This window comes from Zootoca vivipara, chromosome 3 (assembly GCF_963506605.1).
Source record: "Zootoca vivipara chromosome 3, rZooViv1.1, whole genome shotgun sequence".
Taxonomy (NCBI): Eukaryota; Metazoa; Chordata; class Lepidosauria; order Squamata; family Lacertidae; genus Zootoca; species Zootoca vivipara.
Window position 1 is genome coordinate 26710600 of NC_083278.1, and position 21489 is coordinate 26732088.

Sequence of the window (21489 nt, forward strand, 5' to 3'; positions counted from 1 at the left end):
CATTTAACTCATCTGTCTATCTATCTATCTATCTATCTATCTATCCTCAATGGGTTGTATCCAACTAATACATAACTACTGTAATATCAATTGATTTTAATGGGTCTTCTCTGAATCTGTCTTAATTGGATACAATCCACTATTTTTAGCTAGAGAAACAACTGGGATATAGAAAGTATTATTTATTCTTACCCAGAAAAATCAGCAGAATATTGTCCGTAATCAAAGATATAGACTCTAGAAATTTGGCACACAGTGAGGTATCCCAAAGCAAAAACAAAACAATATCTGAAAGAGAGAAGGTAAAGTAGTTATTAAATTATCTATCATGTAAGTGCATTGGAGAGTAATATAAGCTTTTAAAAAAAATATTTAAAGCTATGGATGATCAGGCACACACGCACACACATATGTTAAGAACATTCTTTCCCCACAACAAGCCCAGTTTAGGGCACCCAGAGAATATTCTGCAAAATAACCAACTGAAATAGCCCCTTTCTCAATGCCACAGAAGAGGGATTCACCCATCTATATTTTAGGAGTCTGCTACTATTTGCAAACAGTTTCAAGTACACTTATCTTTCTACTCTGACTTCTTAATAATGTTTTTTTCTTTCTGATCTACATATTCAACTTTCCTGCTAAGAATTTGAAATCTTTATGGCTTGAAATTATAATTAGGTTGCTACATCTTTCTTTCATGAAACTCTGCAATTACCTTGGCAAGAAAGTAGCAGTGCATGATATGAGAGAGGCAATAGTCACAATGTTCATTCATAGCAAATTACCATATTTTTCCATGTATTGGATGAGGTTTTTTGACTCAAAAATCATGTCAAAAAACTGGGGCCGTCCAATACACGGATAGTTGCATGGGGGGGGGGAGTGGCATGTCACCAGCCAGCTGGTTGGTGGGAGCACGGCTTCCCCCGATGCCGCAGCGAGCAGCGAGCGATCTGTGGGGGGGGGTGTTTCCTGCCTGCAGCTGCGTGGGGGGGGGGGAGAAGCTGCGCGTCGCCAGCCAGCTCACTGACGGGAGCGCAACGTCCCCCGATGCCACTGTGCGCAGGGGCGCTCCCTGGGTCATTTCTTGCACCCGAAGGCATCGGGGGAGGTTGTGCTCCTGCCAACTGGATGGCTGGCTGGAGTGCAGCTTCCCCCAATGCTGCTGCGCGCAGGAAACGATCTAGGGAGTGTTTCCTGCCCGCAGCTGCGTGGGGGGGAGAGGCTTGACAACTTTGGGCGATCTCCCCTCATTTTCTCAAAATTGAGTCCCCCAAAATTCGGGCAGGGGGTCCTTATACATGGGGGCATCTTATAGATGGAAAAATGTGGTAATGCTATCTGAGATTATCACAGTACAAAGGTGGTAATAGTCCCATATCCACTATGGGATTGATTTGTTACAAAAGGGCCTAGACCAGCGTTTCTCAACCACTGTTCCGTGGCACACTAGTGTGCCGCGAGATGCTGGCTGGTGTGCTGCGACGTGCCTGGCGGCCGCCAATAACCAACGCTCACCCACCGGAAAGCAATATTTCTCCTCCTCTTTCCCAAAGCTCAGTGCAAACGAGCCTAGCGGCCGCCAATACACTACACTGACCCGCCGGAAAGCAATATTTGGCAAGTGTTTCTTACAGTCATAATTATAATATAGGGCGGCACAGAGTTAAATTTTTTAACCTTTTTAATGGTGGTGTGCCTCGTGATTTTTTTCACGGAACAAGTGTGCCGTGGCCCAAAAAAAGGTTGAGAAACACTGCCTTAGACCATCTTGTAACCTTATTAAAGCAGATACTTTCATATTGTTGCGTGTAAGTATCTTCGTACAACCAGCCTGTGAGCGTATTATAATGGCAGAAGCTTGAGATTCTGTAGGACAGGACAGGCTCAGGAGAGAAAGGAAGAGCATCTACAAGCTCCCTGGTAAAACTGCACCATGGTTCTACAGCCATCTTCAACAACAATACTTCCTTCACAAGGACTGACAATGACAGTCTTTTCCTTGCTCACATAAATCTCTCTCCTTTCTACATTCTAAGTAATAACACAGCAGCATCAAAGGACCACATACCAAAAAAGTATAAACCCTGGAACTATGCCTTCGCCCTGAAAGATTCCAACACTGTCCCGGTATCTACTCGGGCAACACTATCACTGCATTTAATAACATTTGTCCCTGTTGAAATGCATTTTGTTAGTTTTGGCGCAGTTCTCCAATCTGTTAATGTCATTTTGAATCCCAATTCTATCTTCAGTGGCATTAGCTACCCCACCCAGTTTGGTGTCATCTGTAAATCTGATGAGCATCCCATCAACACCTTCAGGCCCAGGGCAGAGCCACGGGGCGGGTCCCACTTGTCACTTTTTTTCCAAGATGACAAAGAACCATTAGTGAGCACTCTTTGGGTTTGGTCAGTCAACCAACTACAAATCCACCTCACCCAGCCCACTTTTTACCAGCTTCTCTGTAAGAATATCATGGGAGATTTTGTCAAAAAGCATGCTCTGATCCACTAAACTTGTAACTCCACCAAGAGAGACAGACAGACAAAGAGAGAGAGATTGAGATCTGTCTCTCAAAAACCTATCCCTACGGTCTTATTTTTAGTCTGTGGTGTGGGAAGGGAATGGGGAGCGGTTCTGATAGGTCACTTCCTTGTGCTCGGAGCGTTCTCTTCCTTCAACACGAGGGCAGGAGCACTCGAGAGATGGTGCAGCCTGTCCAGAACCTCTAGAAGCAGGACATCCATTTTGGGGATGATATTTTACCTCAGCATTTACTTCACCCGCTCCTCTAATGATGCCTGCCAGAACCACCAGTGGAAGTCAGTAGTGAACACCTCACCCCCATAATTTTGTTGGGCCGTTGTGTGGTTTACTTGAAAGGCCTTAGCGACCCCAGCTTTGCATCCAGCGGATTCGCTTTGCCTGGGAGTTGTGTGCCACAGCCAACTGAGGTGGCTTGGTCAAACAGGACTGTTTCCCCACTATTTTCGCTGAATCCGCAGGGTACGGATTGCATGTGCCTTTATGGTTTCTTCTCCACTCGGAGACTTCTCACTATGATGGTTGCCCGGCAGGGGACCTGTCTGGCTCCAGTGTGTCACTGGCTGACAGCTTCTAGTTTTCTACTGCGGAAAATTATGTCCATCGAAGCGTGGTGCAAGTTTTATTCAACACCGTGCGACTCGCAACTACCTCTAAATGTCTGCTACCCTAGTCTCTCATTGTTCCACAGGTTTGTTCCATGGAACACCTGGGTTGTATTTTACTACATAAACTTGAAATTGCAACTTGGTGTAGCTGCATTTCAGGGCAGAAAAGATAGCAAATCGACTGCTATGAGAACTGGAAAGGTCTAGAGTAGGAAACTGAGGACCAGCCCTGTAACCCGCCAAGTTACAGGGAACCAGGCAGAGGGCCTTCTCGGTAGTGGCACCCACCCTGTGGAATGCCCTCCCACTAGAGGTCAAAGAGAACAATTACCAGACCTTTAGAAGGCATCTCAAGGCAGCCCTGTTTAGGGAAGCTTTTAATGTTTGATGGATTTCTGTATTTTAGAATTTCTGTTTTTTTGGAAGCCGCCCAGAGTGGCTGGGGGAACCCGGCCAGATGGGCGGGGTATAAATAATAAATTATTATTATTATTATTATTATTATTATTATTATTATTATTATTATTATTATTATTACTATGGCTGAGTAAACTAATGGAAATGCTAATCATTCTGACCAAAGACATGACCATTTTCAACCAGAAAATTTAAGCATTCAAAACAGCCATTAGCCATTAAAGTTATTACTTATTTCATATTTTAAAAGTAGCTTCGGTTTTGAGTGCAGGAACTCGTTTCCTAACTTATCTGATAAAAAACAAAAACTAATATTCACAGTTGTAGATGAAATTTCGCAGGGGGCGGTGGAGGTGATTGATAGCTGGAAAATCTGTAACTAAATTCCTATTACACAGTGCCTACTCCACCACACCAGATTACTTCATTAAGTATTACAGAAAGAGGCATTCTGATAAATGCCATTTACAGTAAGACAGATGACATTTCAAATAATGAGCACTACAGAAAATGAATTTGAACACAATAGTACACACAATAATTTGACACACAAACTTTACAGTCATTAATATTCCCTTACCATGGTGGAATCTGTAGCAATGAATATGGAAGTGCACATTTTATGTAAAAAGCCAATGATAGCAGCACAGAGCATCTGCTTGCTTATAACAGTTATTAATAAGCTGCATTAATTAAAATTCCTGTTTATACTAAATGATTTCAGCCATAAAACAAACGTGCATAGCTGTTCTTGAGCAGCCACAAATTCTAGGTACTCCCATGAGGCTCAGAATCATATTTGGGAGTTAAACAGAAGCAACAAGAAGAAAATAAAACAATGTTTATTTGTTGCCAGAGTTGTGCCTTTATAAATATTCTTATACAGCATGCACAGGAGCCCTTACCACCTGTTCCTCTAAGCAAGTCCTGGATTCCATCCTATATGCATGCCTACTCAAAGATTCCAATGATTTCAATTAGACTTGCTCACAGGTTAAGTGGGTACAGGATTTCAGCCTTAATGTCCTAAGCGCTAATTGCTCACACACACTGATGTACCAGATTCCTCCCTTCCCTCACCACCCCCAGCAACACAACCAGCAATTAACTTCCAACATTAGAATTTGTCACAAGCCATTGGAAGTTGTGCAATCTAAACTTCTTGGACAGTTCTGCTCCTTACCAGGCAGGATATGGTTCAATTACTGTTTTCTAGTGTGCAAATTAGGTAGGTTTGTCTTTAACTGCACAATGGAGCTAAATCTAAAGTTTTTTTAACTAAAACTAAAGTTATACAACAGGTGTTAACAGCTTTTAAGAAATTCAAAGAGTAGTTTCTCCCATCAATAACCCTCATGAGTGTTTTCAAACTAACAGGTGGGGAATTCGGGGGGTGATTCAGATACTAAAACATTTTCCATACTACAGAACAGTCATCAGAGGTATTACTTCTGCAAAACTGAAAGTGGCTATTCAAGTATTTAGCAGCAGCATTCATGATGTTTGGACTTATTGGCTTTCTTTCTATAGATGAGTACATAGCTGCCAAGTTATCCCTTTTTTTAAGGGAAATTCCCTCATGCTGAATAGGCTTCCTCGTGAGAAAAGGGAAAACTTGGCAGCTATGGATGAGTATGAAAAAAATACTATTCAAAAGCAAGACTCAGAGAAATGCCACTGTAAAGCCAAAATTATGCACCTCATCTTTGAAAGATTAGATCAGCACACTCAACCAACCACAGAGACCTTTCTGGCCTTCAATTACTTTCACATTAATCCTTTCATCAGAAGAAAAGCCTGGAACAAGAAGGCATCTTTATGAAAGTCGCAGGTTTGTTATCCTTCCTGTAATCATCCTCATCCAACGGATAAGCATGAAACAGCATTTCAGTACATCAGCGGGGGACAAATGCTTTAGGCAGCCAGTCCCTTTCAAAATTATTTTCCTGGTGTCCATGTTAACAGGCATGTCCACTATCATTCTGCCACCCATTTTATGCGGCATGCTTGAAAAATCTGTGAAAAGGTGTTACAGCAACAAAAAATGTCTGTGCACATGCCGGGGTGCACCAAAACTCTTCCGAGGATCACCAACAATGCAGTCCTATGAATGTCTACTCGTAAGCTGTTCATACAGAATTGTAGCCTCAAATGGCTGGCTTCAACTGGATTTGCAGGTTGCTCACCATTACAAAAGACTAGTTTGCTATTTTCTATAAAACAGCTTTGATTTTCCACTGTACCTTTCATTATTTATTCCTTTTATTGCTGAGTCTTTAGCCATCTTCTTGTTCAAAATGTGTTTTGTGGGACAAACGGAATATTTTTTTTAATATGACAGCTGCTTAGAACTGCCATAAATAAAGACATAATAAAAAGATACAGACATTGTAAAGCAAAGCTCTTAGTGGCTTAACTTTAACAGAGGACTGTTCTACCAGTTTCCTGACCTCAGTGGCCAGCATAATAGCCCTACAACTATTTTAAAAAAGCTACACAATTAACATTATCTTTAAAAATTACATTTGAGCAGCTTCTAAAGTTTACTTTTCCTTGTTTGGATATGCAAAGTTTGAAGTGGTAACACATTAAATGTACTATGAACACAAAGAGGCACATCACTGGCGATCAGAAAAGGCTTTCGAATGGCAAAGTTGCTGGCTGCCAGTTTTCTTCTAGGCAGAGACTGCATCAATTGATTAAATGCTAAGTATTGTTGCTACTTGTTATTTATAAAGGGCCGGCAATTGCATAGTGCTTTACAAGCTTTATTGTGCTCTCACAACAGCTTTGTGATGACTATTATCCCCATTTTAAGAAAGGGAACCAAGGGTGACAGACCATGACCTGCCAAAAACAAGTCCATGACAAATGAAATTTTCTCCCCATCTCTACAGTTACTGAACCACATCAGATCAGGGATCTAGGAGACAGTCACATTGTTATTACTGCTACGCACCAAGGAAAAACAAGGGTCTTTACTATTTGTGCCTGTCAACATTTTGTGAAAAGACAAGCTGAAAATATGGCACACATTTTCTCCCTGGTTCTCAATAATAAAAACTGTAAGGAAATCAGAATCAGCCCTCAGATCATCCTTTCAACCACTCAGGTTTGGATTTTTATTTTATTTTTTATTTTTTACATCCCCTTGTCTCTTTCATATGTCTCCGAGACAGAAACAAAAGTGATTTATGCATAATTATCTTGCCATCCTCCTCCTCCTCCTCCTCCTCCTCTCAATTTGTCTTTATTCTGCAACATAGACAGTACACCACAAATCTATTTATGGTGAGGGTTCAATTGTCATTTCTATGCATTCACTGAAGAATTCATCAATGTAACAGCCTGTATTTTTGTTTTCTCATTAAAATCTTGCTTCAACTTCTCTTGTCTGTTTGCTCTAGAAACTGATGACACTATATTTTTGGAAGCAGCTGATATTCTCTGCTTTCATACTAGGGTTTTTCGGGCAAAAGCATCGTGATCTATGTAGCTTCTGTTGACTTAGCTCTTCTAATGTCACAATTAAAGTTGAACCAAAGAGGGAGAGGAAAGCTGTGGACATTCACGTTCTTGAAAACAACCTTTACTTTTTCAGTGATTTTACAGGGAGGGTGGACAGGAAGCTGTTTGGAGAGAGGAAGAAGGGAATGCACAAGCATGCGCCAGAACAACTAAGCTAACACTTCCCCATCTTGTTGCAGTGGCAGAAAATCAAATATAGCATGGCCCAGATGAGACAGACGACCTGATCCAATTACAGAGTGAAGTGTGCAGAACCAGGCTTGTGTGTGCCTTCCATTTACTGGATCGAAGTTGCTGCTTACAGATAAAAACGTACAGAAATCCTCGTCTCATTATAGATACTAGATGCTGCACTACATTGTTTTCAATGGGATGTGCATAAGTATACTCATATTGTGTCTGGATTCACAGAAGGCAAAGCAGTATGGAGACATTTGCATTCAAAAATGCATCCTGTTTAAGATGCAGTTCTTCATGGAGTGACAGTTGCACGGAAGCCTCCTCTGCATGCCAAACTCCCCAGAGAGATTCATCGCCTGCCAGCACTGTGTAGTGGAACAGGGAGCAACAGCATGGTTGCCTTTGCAACAGGCCAACACTTTCACTTACCCCATCCCCTCCATTCAAAGTGAAACAATTCGAAGGCCTCATTTGCCCTTGATGAGATCATTGTGCTGGCTATGTGCTCCTTGATTGGCTGAGAGCACATCGACAGCAAGAAGGGGGGGGAGACACTTTGTTTAGGAAATGGCACCAAAGCAGCTCCTGATAGACAGGTAACACAACAGGTGCAAGGAGGGGAGAAAGTGCATGTAAGCTTGTGTGCCCTCTAAATGTCCCTTTTCATGCCAAAAATCCTCCCCCAGATAACTTGGTTCAATCCTAGTGAGAAAGCAGCCAAGGTAGTATAGACCCAAATAGAGTTTTAGCTCTCTTCATCTCAAAGTTATTTTAGCACACATAGCATTTCTATTACACACATCTCACTCTAAGCAACATACTGTCTGTCTCTGCACGTCAAACAAAACCATGGTTTGGCACTACATGCATGAGAAGGAAGGAACCGCCATGAACCTTGGTTCTATGCTTATGTCTACAACAGAATACTTCACTTCATCCCAATCTGCTTCCAACTTTCCATATCCTTTTGCTTCAAATGTCCCCAGTTTTGACAGCCACCAAAAACAGCTGGGTCATATTTTTCAAGCTTCCATATCATTCAAGAAAGCAGCTGATTGGATCACCAGCTCTGCAGCAGAAAAGGAAATGCCCAGCTGCTCAAAATATCATCTCCAAATACAGCTGTTGCTAATATAATAAATTGAAACCATTTCCTGTAACTCTGTAAATACCTGGGTATTTCCAGCAAGCTTATACTTCGCAACATTAGCAAAATACTTTGCATTACACTTACAGCAGGGAGTGGAAACATGCATATACAGTATGAGGTATACAGACTGTTTCTTTGATTGAGTTAACATTTCTGTAAGAAAAGTGAAATGTGAAGTAGCCTGGAGGCACTGATACTTAAGTGGCTGTTGCTCCTAATCTCAAAGGAGGAAGCAAAAACTAAGTATAGGCTCTTGACACTATGCCAGGGGTAGGCAACCTAAGGCTCATGGGCCACAAGCAGCCCACAGGGGTCATTTAATTGGCCCATGAGCCGCCCCCAAACCAAGCCACCTGCTCAACGAATCCCCGCACGCTGCGCTAAACTGGCACAGTGCAGCACGGGAACTCGCTTCCGCGGTGCTGGTAATCGTGCCTGCGCAGACGCCAGAAATTGCGGCCATGCACACGATCCAGCCCACGGAGAGATCTCCGCTGGAGTAACTGGCCCAGGCGACGTAAACCTTACCGACCCCTGCACTGTGCTTTATCCTCATTGACCTCATATGCTAGTTGTGCTTTTCTTTTTCAAGCAAGGCATGGCTTTGAAAGACCACTTCAAAATTATCTGTACACCTATTGTTAAAACTGGGTACTTTTATGTGAGTAGAATACTGATTCTACACTACAATATTCTTACATCATATGGCTTCCCCTGCCCCCCCCCCATGCAGTAAAAGACTGTTTTTGACCTTTACAGCTTTTTCTCAACAGGCATTTTCTTTTCTGCAAAGTATGCAGATTCTTGTTTTTCCAGAGACACAGAAACCTAACAGCAAAAGACACTTGGGTGGAGGAAAGCAAACAAGCAAGTATTCTTTCTGTGGAAAAGCTGCAAATGTTGGAAAATGTAACTTTGAATAGCTGAAAAACTCAACGCTCATTGGGTCATTTCTAGGAATAAAACCAATCTGGTACAGACCTTTGTTAATTTCATTTTTGCTTTCATCACACATGGGTGCAACTCTGTGAGATACTACCAGTTTTGAAGCCAACAATGGAACTATAAGATGAAGTCTGAAAAGCTCCTCCAAAACACCAGCCACACTTTTGCACATGTGTTGGGGCATTTCTTAAAATGTGCAGCCTATGAAATATCACCATATACTAAAACAGATCTGAAACATACCTTCGACATGTTGTGCTCATGTGGCATCACCCACTCTGCATTCCACTTGTTCAATGCAGTCATGAAAAGGAGAGATGCTTCCAAACAAGAGATCTTTGTCACTTCTGAACTCAGAGAACTGTGGTTAGTCTTGTTAAAAATCCAGATTCAATCTGTAATTTGTGAGCCTGCCTTGTTTCCACAAGCTCAAACACCACGAGAAACATTACTTAGCTTAAAAATGGAAAGTGAAAACTTCTAAATCACAAAACTGTGGTCATGTCAGAGAAGGATAGGGGATGGAAATGCACAGGCCTGAGGGTCACTGCTAAACCTTAGATTAAATACTGTATCAGATAAGGGTCTCGATGAGCAATTTGGTTTCTGCTTACAGAGCAGGCTTTCTTAATATTTGAGGTATTACACTAATATACAGCAATTACTGCTGACACTTGTTTCAGGCAAAAGAGAGCTGTCAAAGTCATTAACTGAGTTGCCCCCCAGCCACATAGTCACTTGTAGTAAAGCCAAATATTGGAGCTCAAGTTTACGGCAGCTTTCAAAGAATTCCTATGTGCAGGCAAAAGTCACCTAGAATGCCTTTCCAAAGTTCTATTCTTGCCTTTCCAGAAACACAAGCTTTTAGAAAAGCAGCCAACTGGAAACATGACAGAATGAGGTCTTAATTAGGGGCATGAACAAACTATCATACCTTGCATTCACCGGTCACAGACAGTGAACTAGAAGCCACACAGAGGGAAATAAACTAACCTAAAAGACTACCCTAAAAAAAAACACTACAGTAACCTAACCTGAAAGAACGTCTCTGTTAAAATAAATAAAAAGAGGAGGAAAGTAAAACAAAGTTCCTACATACAAAGTCAAAATGGGCATGCTACTACTTGCCTCTCGATGATCTTAACAGTGTGGATTAAAGAAATACCTTTGTAAAGAGCAGCTCAAAACACCCAAATCCCTACTAAAACAAGAACTGTAGGGAACTGTCAAGGAGCAATTAGTTTTTGTTTTGATTCAGACCATTTGATCACATCTAAAAGTATGCCATGCCTACCTATCAAAATGGGCTGCAAGGTTAAACCAACCCTTTTAAGATAAAAAGGGCTTTGATATAGACAGCAATTAGACATGAAAAACCAACATCAAGTAAGGTAAGACAACGCTGCTGAGCACATACTTTTACATCTATGCATTTCCTGGTGTTTTATTGGCTACTGACACAATGCATACAGACAAAAGCATAGACACCATGATGCAGTAGGGCCTTATGGATGCAGCAACCAGTGTTAGAAACTGAGATATAAAAGCTATTCACTGTATGGCCCGTTAAACCTGGGTTACAGGTGCACTAAAGGAATGTTTGGGAACCCTTTTTGCGCAAGATTACAAAGCTGAAAATGAATTGTGCATATTGTCAGTGCCAGCTAAAATCTTACTTGCACAATAGCATGGTTGGGGGGGGGGGAGCTGCTATGCACCAGCCAGCCAGATGGTGGAGATGTCAGGCAATACGCAGGTGCAAAATGCACCCCAAAAAATCAAGTAATAATCAAGTGGGGAAACAAAAAACCCCACCTCTTCCAGTCCCCCTTTGCAAGTGTTAAAAAAGATAAGCAATAAATTAAACACGTATAGCCCTTCATAACTGACATGATATTCATATATATTGTAAATCAAAGTACAAGTCATAGTTTATCAGAAGTCATGAAGAACCTGTGTATCGACTCAATATATTTGTATCTGACATTGGAAACAGCATTCAAATATATCATAAAAAGCAATGCACACTTACTAATACATTATTATTGTTGTTGTTGTTATCATTATTATTATTATAATCATTTCAACTAGAAAACAAAACTAATGTAGAAAGTGACGTTGTCTAAACTGGTTCACCTGAAATAGTAAGTTAAACTATATCTTAGCAAGATCACACAAACAGTGCATATTCTTGCTATGCCATACTTTGGCTTACAGTGTTGTTGAAAAGAGGTCTATTTTTAAAACGTTGCTAAGAATCATCTGCATAGTTTAGCACAAAAAATGTGGCTAAACTATGTCGCAAGAGGGGGGGGGCAGCACAAACACCGATACAGTACATCAATTGTAACAAGCAGCTCTGACTCTTGCTATTTTGAAGCTCCCCCAGCCTAATCCAAAAATAACAGCTCATCTCAGCACTCTGTAGTGATAAAGCAGTCTCAGGCTGCCAGATTATTAAATGGCAAGTCAATTAACAATTTTGCACGTAACCAATTAATAGTGTAAGATGTTTGCTTCAAAGCATAAACCAACCCTAATAACATGACTCACATTGAAGAGTGCAGTATTCTTTTCGGCCCAAACCTTTTTAGAAAGAGAAGTTTATTGAATGTAATGTTATTTTCTATTACGTATTATTATACCAGTTCTTTTGTCCCTTTCTTCTCTGGTGTACAATCCCTGGAAATTCACAGCGTAGACACTGAACTCCACCGACACACTTGCAGTAAACACACAAAGTCAAGTCTTGTCATTGAAAGATTTTTCCAAGCTAACACACCAACATGCCAAAGAACAACCTCATTCGTTCCTTCAATGCATGCCTTCCCGCCAATGACTTCTAATCTCATTTTACAAGCAGCCTTGTATGCTGTGAAGATGGTGAAAAGGAACATACGTTTCACTGACTTCCCCCCCCCTCCCTAAATGCATCTGATTTTGTAGCGGAGTCCGATTTATTTGACAGGAATAGTTTGTTGCTGTAATAAAAGCATGCAAGCAGTACGAGGATGACTCAGAGCTCATTTGCTCCCAGTCAAATCACTTGGTGGCCTGACAGGTGGAGTAACCAGCCTTACAGAAGCATCAGTAAAGGGATAGAGTTGCTGCTTTCAATGAAAACTGAATAGACAGTGAGAAAGAAATGCCTTCACCCTTTGAAGTTCTCATTTGACTGTTTGAAAACAAAGGCCTGTATGACAGGATTGCAATACACACAAAAAATAATAATCTGTGGTGCTTTTTTTGGAATAGCCAGTTTAACCTGTCCACGTTCATAAGCAGATATCTTCTGTGTTTAGAAGATAAAACTTATAAAAAACCTGACTGGGTGGTAATTCGATCCTCATCAAGCTTTCTTTTCTTTTTGAAAGAGCAATGGAACCCCATAAGGGCTCTAAACTTTCTTTCCTCAGGAAAAAACCCAACCCCTAATGTGTCTCCTCAAACTGTTCATGAAACAGGGAGGGGGGGGGGGACATTTCAAAAGCAGTTAGCCATATGGCACAGATGCCATGAAATGCAGTATTCAATGGTGTGCACCTAAGCAGCAATCCAAATTAAAATCTTTGCTAGGAAGTGCAGTTCATCCTTAGCATACTGGACTGTATCATCATTATTTCTGCCCTTTCACAACTACAAAACCTGGAGGTTTTACTGTGATGCTTTATACAGAGCTACATGTTTTTAAGGGAATGCGGCTCCCCTCTTCAAATATGCAATAGCATCACATGGTTCCACATTACATGGCAGGAACTGTTAACAAGAACACACCTAAACTAAGCAGGTTTCAGAGTTAAAGCCCAGGTGTGTTTGTCTGGTTGGCAGTTCCTTGCACAAAGCAGGAGCTCAGATGTGCACACAAAGCTCCCACATGAGAAAGGGGTTCCCCACACAAAACCATCCATGAGCTGCCCCCCATTTAAGGTGTGATCAAGACTAATCTTCATTCTGAGATCTCCTCTGCGTACCACAGCGCTCTCTCTCTCTCTCTCTCTCTCTCTCTCTCTCTCTCTCTCTCTCTCTCTACTGTGTTGCATGTAATTATGCATTTGTATCATAAATTTTGCTATTCCATATATGGATTAGTTTCACCGCAGTGCATGGAGACAGGCAATCAAGTCATGCATCCATAGCAGTGGCCAGAGGAAGAAAGGACAGAGAGAAGAAGAAAAGCCATGCTGCATCTGCAGCAGCACAACCAGATGGACGCCTTCATCTGCCCCAGTTGTAACAAACCTTAGTCTCTCCCGCATCAGTCTCCACTGCCACAGCAGGTGCTGCAACCTTCCAACAGCTTGACCTTACCCCCAAAGGCACACTCCTCCATTGTCTCCCGAAACAGATGGATGCCAACTCTGGAACTCTATTGTTTATGTCATCAGCTGAAGTGCCACCATTATTGCTCCCAACTTCACAAACAACTCACCCATAGTTCCCTTTGGTCTATCTAGATCAGGCATCCCCAAACTGCGGCCCTCCAGATGCTTTGGCCTACAACTCCCATGATCCCTAGCTAACAGGACCAGTGGTCAGGGAAGATGGGAATTGTAGCCCAAAACATCTGGAGGGCTGAAGTTTGGGGATGCCTGATCTAGATGCTCTCAGCAAACCCCTAGGACTAGCCTACCTTTCCAGAGGTAACAGAGAGTGCAGGGACCAATACTGGGGAGGACTGGTGCATAAATGGCTTTGTGTTTTTTTTTTAAGCTGCAGCCAGTCCTTAAAAGGCAACCCACACTCTCACGGAGCATCACCTAGTTCCAGAATCTAATTTTGTCTAATTTAGTAACAATATAGGATATTTGCAGGAATAATAATAATAAGTGGGCTGGGAAAGATTACACACTTCGGTCCATTCGATTTCTTCCCTGTGTATTACCCTTCAGCCTCCAAATTAATGTTGAGAGAAATCCAGGTTTGGACACTCCTAGGATTCCCTCTTACCATTCATTTGTATTCCCTCATTAGCTGTATTTCTGGTTCTGACTCCACCTGACTCTCCCTGCCCATACAGCATTTTCACATTCATTTATTGCCAACAGAAACTCTATTTGCCGTCTAAGGACCGTTGTGTCACTCAAAAGGTAACAGCTCTTTTTTAAAAGAAAGAAAAAGACAGAAAAAACACACGCACAGAAACTGTCATGTCATTCTTGCAAATGTCATTACAGTATTACTTTTAAAAAGAAGAAGAAGTAACTTCTATATTAGATTGATGTTTATCCTTAAATTAGACTGCTGCTAAGTGAAGGTCAGCAAGAACAATAGTTTAATATAGAGATTGAGAACCTGCTCAGCCTCGTCAAATATTTTTTTTAATCTGCAGCCAGAGTGACAAGACAGCTGAAGAGAAGGCAACTACTGTACAGGAAAAGAATGTGAGAGGGTAAATTATAAATTACCAAGTCAGGGATGCTTAACAAAGGAATAGAAACAAAAATCTTGCCAACCAGACATTTCAAACAGTCTGCTCTAGCAAATTGTGTATGTTATAAATATGAATTTTGTATTTCTAGGTTCAGCGTCACATTTTCCACATAGTTCATATCTTCTGCATAACAAACAAGCATTAAAAAATAGAAAAGTGACACACAAAAGATATTAACGGATAAAGCAGCAACGTATATTTATAATTAGTTCTTAAACAGATCACCTATGTTTTTAAGACAAGTCTTTAGCAAACTCTGTACAATATAGAACCTGTCTTGGTCTCATGTAATAGAAGGCATTCCTCCTCAATGCTCTTTTGAGAAAACCACAGTAATTACCCATTAGTTCAAGCCTTCCCTCTCAGAAACAACTCCTTGTTATTGTTTATTTGTCTTCCCAGGAGGAAATAAGATCCGTCACAGTTGAATCTGTTCATTTTCCCCAACTGAGCTCTTGCTGAGCCAGGTAATACTTGTTAATTAACTGAATGTAAATAAAAGCCATTACACATGTTTATGGCACAATACGCAATTCTCACTCATTTATTACTGGGAATTCAATCATTTTACCATCAAAACATTGCTTTTGTTGCATAGAATTATGTCCTGTAATCATTTCTCACCTAATCCAGTGCAATCAATTGTGATACAAGTGTTACGTAAAACATGGCTGCAGAAATGTGTCCTGTGCATTTATTAGATATTGCCTGCGAGATTATTAGCAATACAACACAAACTTCCAGATGCTATTTTACAAACTTTCAGAATGATAAATTAGGTGAGAATGCATGCATGTCCTTACTAATTGTTTATATAAAATTAAGCTCCTGTATATTAAGGTTTTTTTATTATTACCAAATGCACTTATTCTAAGAAATATTTGTGAACTACATGTAGAAATGTCTGTAACTTAAATTATGATTCTTGGAAGTGGACACAAGCAACATGCTTCCATCCTTTTGTCTGATTTTCTTGCTTTCAAAATTCTTCAAAGATATGCACTTCTCCTTTCCAGTGCTGAAACATAAATCTCCCATTCCAAAAGAACCCCACTGGCAACCACAAGCATCAATGAACCCCCTTCACTGACATTGTCTCTTCATGGATAGGTGTGGGCATTGTTGCACTTCTGGTGCTAGCTGTGGAAAGTATAAGGAAATCCAACCACCTTATTTTTTTAGTTTATTTGGTTATTACTGGTTCTGGGTTTTTTGTTTTCTAAACATATTGCAGGGAGAGGGCCCCAAAGTACTGTCAGCTTCACTTGGAGGCACAGAAAATTCACATCCTGCTTTGAGCTTTTTGGCACAATACAATAATGAGCTTTTTAAGGGCTGTTACTTCGAGGTCATCTCTTGGCATATGTGCTACAGAAGACTTTGCCATGCCTAATCCAACCACAACATATTTACTTTTGCAACCAAATGCTATTTTTCCCTCTTGAGTACTTAAAATATGTAAAATTGTCAGAAAACGAAGGCAAGTATCTTTACAAAAGAAGAAGAATACACTGTTCTAAGTGTCAAATCTGGGGCTTGCAAGTCAGCTTCCAAGTACTGGTAATCATTCTCAAATCTAAAATACTGTTGTCTGCAGAATGGAAGACTTCCACCTAAGAAAAAACCATTTTGCATTCAGTAGCCGATCTACCATAACAACGAAAACTATTCTCCATTCATGCAATCCCAGACATGCCTATTCAGAAGAAAACCCTGTTAATATCAATGGGGCTTACACTTACACAAGTTCCATAACTTGTGTAAGGCAAGTTTCTGTTGAAAAAGGAATATGCTGTTTGTCTATCTTAGCAGTTCTAGAAAGACTACCCGTATCCTAAACCATCTGGCAGGTCCAAGTTGGAAAGTGCAAGTATCCTGCTCAGCATGAAACACACATTTCATATATCATCGCTTCTGAAATGAAATGCAATTTTCTTTCTGGAAGTAAACCAGCAACAACCATGCAAATGGTTGAATGCAAATGAAGAAGCTATTTCTGGCGCTGCGGACATTTTGGAAATGGGGAGCACGGCGCCAGAAATCACTTCTGCACATGTCCGGAAGCAAAAAATTGCGTCTGGACATGCACAGAAGCGATTTCTGACGCCACGCTGCCCATTTCCAAAATGTCCGCAGCGCCAGAAATAGCTTCTTCAGCTGCGCAGACATGATTTCTGGCGCCACTCGGCAAGTCCCCACACCGGTTTAGCGGGTGTCCGGCCCACGGATGATTGGGGTAGTCCTAAACGGCGAGTATATCACAAATTCTATATTTTAACAGGAAAAGTTGGGGATCGTCTTATACGCCCAGTCGTCTAATACGCCGGAATATACAGTATCTATCGTAACTCTGCTTCCTGAAATGGATGAATAAGGCATTTATTTGTTCCGAATGTGGATTCCTGGCCATGATAATATACAACAACGACATTTAAGTATAGGCTATATATTTCAGTATATAACTCACTTTGGGAGCTCACAAAGTATACTTGGGCTCATTTTAACACAAGCTGTCAAGATTCACATTCAATGCCAAACCAGGTAGAAGCAAATCTGCACAGAAGGGAGGGTGCCCACAATTCCACAGCCCATTTCCAATATGAAAGCCACAGTTAAATCTGCCACAGTCTCACTTTACATTTTTAGGTATATACCTAAAAAAATGTAAAGTATGAAAAAAACCATACCAGATTCCTTGCCATAGCAGGAGTGAGGAGTGAGGCTTTGGATCAATGCTGCTACAGATAAGTAAGAGCATCCTCTTGCAGTGAGTAAACACAACCCTCCATATGAAACAGTTCTACCACATCAGGCCCGTAAGCCTGAATAAAATGAACCAAGCTCAATAAAAAAAAAACAACCAAGCTATGCTTATCCAAGGATAAAATTGTGCCATGTATTTTTTATTCCTCAGAAACAAGGCGGGGAAATTGAATGCTATTGAGGGTTTTTTGGGGGGGTTTTGTAACATGCTCACCTGGCAGGGGAGTTTGCGCTCAGATGTATTAAAGTGTGCAAGTCAGATAATTTATGAAGCAGCAATGGAAACGTGTTAACTGCTATGTACTTAAAATTACACCAACTCGCCCCCCTCCCCCCAGGGCTTGTTTCCGTAAACAGTAGGTATGACAAAGCTTTGGGCACTTTGAATAGCAAACAAGAAGAGCAACACATTGCTACACAAGGTCTCTTCAGGGAAATACACACTGGAAACAGTAGCGTTTCAGGGAAGGAGTGCTTGCACTGATATCACGGACAATTTGTTCCTTTAAAGCAGGAGTGGCTAACCTTTCTCGGCTGAAAGGCCACTCTTAACGTTCACTAACCCCTCCAAATGCTTCGTGCCAGCAGTGCTTGAGGCCACCCCACAATCTTGGCATGTATGTAAACACAAAAACAAAACTCCAGCTGAGCGGTTATCACAGAATTGTAGAGTTGGAAGGGACCACAACGGTCATCTTTTTGCTCAATGTGGCAGTGGCATAGCCGTACAGCATCAGTTGCCTCATGCGCAAAATAGTTAGGAGCGCAAAATTTCAACACCCATTGCTGCCTCGATACGGCTGTGTGCTTCCGTCGCCAGGCTCCATTGAAAAGGGCTTCTCCAGGCGAACCAGGAAGTGGCCTCTCCAGACAACTGAATGACTCTTCGTTTCTGATCTCTGTGGCTGTGATCTACTGGGTGACTTCCAAGCCTTAGGCCAATGGCGGCCAAACTTGGCCCTCCAGCTGTTTTGGGACTACAGTCTCCATCATCCCTGACAACTGGTCTTGTTAGCTAGGGATGATGGGAGTTGTAGTCCCAAAACAGCTGGAGGGCCAAGTTTGGCCACCACTGCCTTAGGCAGTTGAATGCACATGAGTACCGTACTATGTCCATTTCCCTCCCTCTAACCCACCCACTCTGCATAGCCCTGGGCGCTTGCAACCCATGCTATGAAAGGTGGGGGTCAGACATCCTCTCTGCTCATTAATTCATCAATCTGATTAGTGGAGAGGGAGTGATTAGCATTTTCCATCAACATGTTGGGCCAGGTCCCCCAGGTCTGTATCTTCTTTAAAAAAGGGGGGGAGAAGGCCTACACTTTGACAAGAAAATTCAGTGTAGTACTGAATGGAGCCCCAGGAAAATCAGCTTGGAGGGCTATATCAGAGCTCAGGGAGGGTGGGGTAGCCACCCCTGCTTTAAAGCTCCACCCACCTGCAAATTATGTTCTTTCTCTTTCACTTTGAAAACATAAAAGTGTGTCAATACTCACTTGTGCATATTTTCCACTCCTATAATGATCATGATATAGTAGGAAATTCCACTTTGTATAACAAAATGTAAGGCATACCTAAGAATGGGGAAATGGTTACAAAGCTTGGTTAGCCAAAATAGTTTGTGTATTTTGTCAATATTAATTTCAATTCACAGCAGCAGCAGAAAAGAAAATATGTTTTGCCCAGATTAACTCATCCAAAATGGTTATATTTACCCATTAATTTTGACAAAGGCTGTGTACAGGCAATAACTTTAAAAAGATGAGAACACCCTCCCATCAGATGTCAAGGAGATAGATATACAACTTTTTAGAAGACACCTGAAGGCAGCTCTGTATATTAATGTTTGATATTTATATTTGTTGGAAGCTGCCCAGAATGGCTGGGTCAACCCCGCCAGATGGGCAGGGTACAAATAATAAAATTATTATTGCTGTGAAACTATCACTGCCCATAGTAACTATGTTCACTGGGTGTCCCGACATGGTCCATGGTCATATTTGTTTTGTAAGGTTTGTAGAACTTCAAACAGAAAAGCAGACAAGCCTTGAAATCAAGCAGCATGATACAACAGCTAGCAGGACCAGTGGTCAGGGATGATAGGAACTGTAGCCCGAAAACAGCTGGAGAGCCAAATTTGGGAAACCCTGGACTAGAGAAACCAAAGCCTGGATACAGCAAAAGAGAAAAATCAAGTTACTTACCATCCAAAACAAAAAAGTGCAAGATAAAGGCCCAAAAGGGTGGCAACAACATGCCTTATAAATGGACTAGTTTTGCTTGAATGAAGATAAGTTCGAAACCAGATAGCAGCAAGCAAAGCAAAGAGCTGGCACACTACAAAGTTGACCTGCAGAGAAAAGAAAACTCTCATCATTTTTTTTGCGGTTAAGTGTTTATACTCACTGTTGCAAAGCAATAAGAAGACCAAGTCTTTCGCATTTTAAAAGCCAATCTTCTTGAGAATCATATGAATCATTTGTGAAGCTGGTACAAATCTCTAAACATCATGTCTATCATAAACCTTTTGATGCGTCCCACAGCTGTTACCAGATGTGGATCCAACACATAAAATTAAATCAGTTTCAAAGACATTAACAATTGGTCCAAATCCATAGCTGCCAAGTTTTCCCTTTTCTCGCGAGGAAGCCTATTCAGCATAATGGAAAATCCCTTAAAAAAAGGGATAACTTGGCAGCTATGTCCAAATCATGTGCCGGAAACACAGGAAGATTGTTTTAATGTAATTCATTCTAATAAGAAAGTTGCATTCCCCATACGTAGGATTAGTAAGTAAAAACACATATCTGTAGGAACAGAAACAGTTACTTCCCTAAAAAAAATGTTAAAAAGGCAACGCATGACAGGATATTAACCAAAGTTCTTACCATATGAAAGAATGAAAGATATTTATAAATTGAGATAAAAATTGATGACTGTAAGACATTGGATACCCTTAAAACTCAAAGTACATGTATTATTTTCATAACCAGATAATGCGTAAGATGCACTGTCTGCTCCAATAAACCCTTTTAAGTGTTGCCATTGAATATGCAATGCCAGTTTCTTCAAGCTTCAGTATTTCCGCCACATAAGTATGCATCTATATACATACAAAAATAGCTGCTTTATCAAATACAAAGCACATACAAATCAGACAAACGTACTCCCTGTTATTAGACCTCATGACAAAACTGAACAAAGACTTTCTGCAGGCCACTTCTGACAGGTGAACAGGGCCACCCACCTGTTATCACATGCCATCGGGTGATTCAACTGACAAATGCAGTTGGTCCCTGCAGGGCTTGTATTTCATGCCCAATTTAAAATGCACCAAGTAAACCCCTGCATGCATATAACTTAAAAAACGTGAGAGGCAGATACCGTAGTTTTTAGCAATGACCTTCATTATCCTGAGTTAGATATAAGCACTGTTCACTGGAAACTCTAAAACGGACAATTTAGAGCTCTGGAAATGTCCTTTTGCAGATTTGAGATACCTCACCATTCTGTAGAATGTTGTTTTGGAATTCAGAGGAGGCAGCCATATGCCACAAAATTAATTTAACACCATTTAATATTGTGGTTGTTTTTTTAAAAAAAATTGATTTGTGTCTGGATAGTGATTTGTCAAACCTCTTTGAGACCTATTTTTTATTCAAGGAAGGCTTTTTAAGCAAACTGCAAAGACAAGTGTTCATGTTTGACCTACAGCTTTCATGAGTCCCAATGGTTCACAGAAGAACTGAAGTATAAATGTTATCTGCAACTCAAAGGCAAATGACCAAGAGGGAATGAATAACCTGTTTTACTCTGATCTCCAGCCAGCAATGAAATTTGCTTCTGTATCTTGGTGCCTACATACCCCACCTCTCTCTGGGGCCAGATGCAACACTGCCTTCAGACAAATTCATCCA

General features: G+C 41.1%; 1 protein-coding gene across 1 annotated transcript in view; it reads right to left on the bottom strand.

Annotated features, from left to right (window-relative positions):
* MBOAT2 (membrane bound O-acyltransferase domain containing 2) overlaps positions 1–21489 on the bottom strand; it is a 60870-nt gene that overhangs the window by 21955 nt on the left and 17426 nt on the right. Inside the window, exons 2-4 of the mRNA XM_035109881.2 lie at positions 19777–19922; positions 19069–19146; positions 193–288 (exon numbers count right to left, since the gene is read on the bottom strand). Coding sequence (XP_034965772.2) covers positions 193–288; positions 19069–19146; positions 19777–19922 — 320 coding nt within the window. The remainder of the gene's footprint in view (positions 1–192; positions 289–19068; positions 19147–19776; positions 19923–21489) is intronic.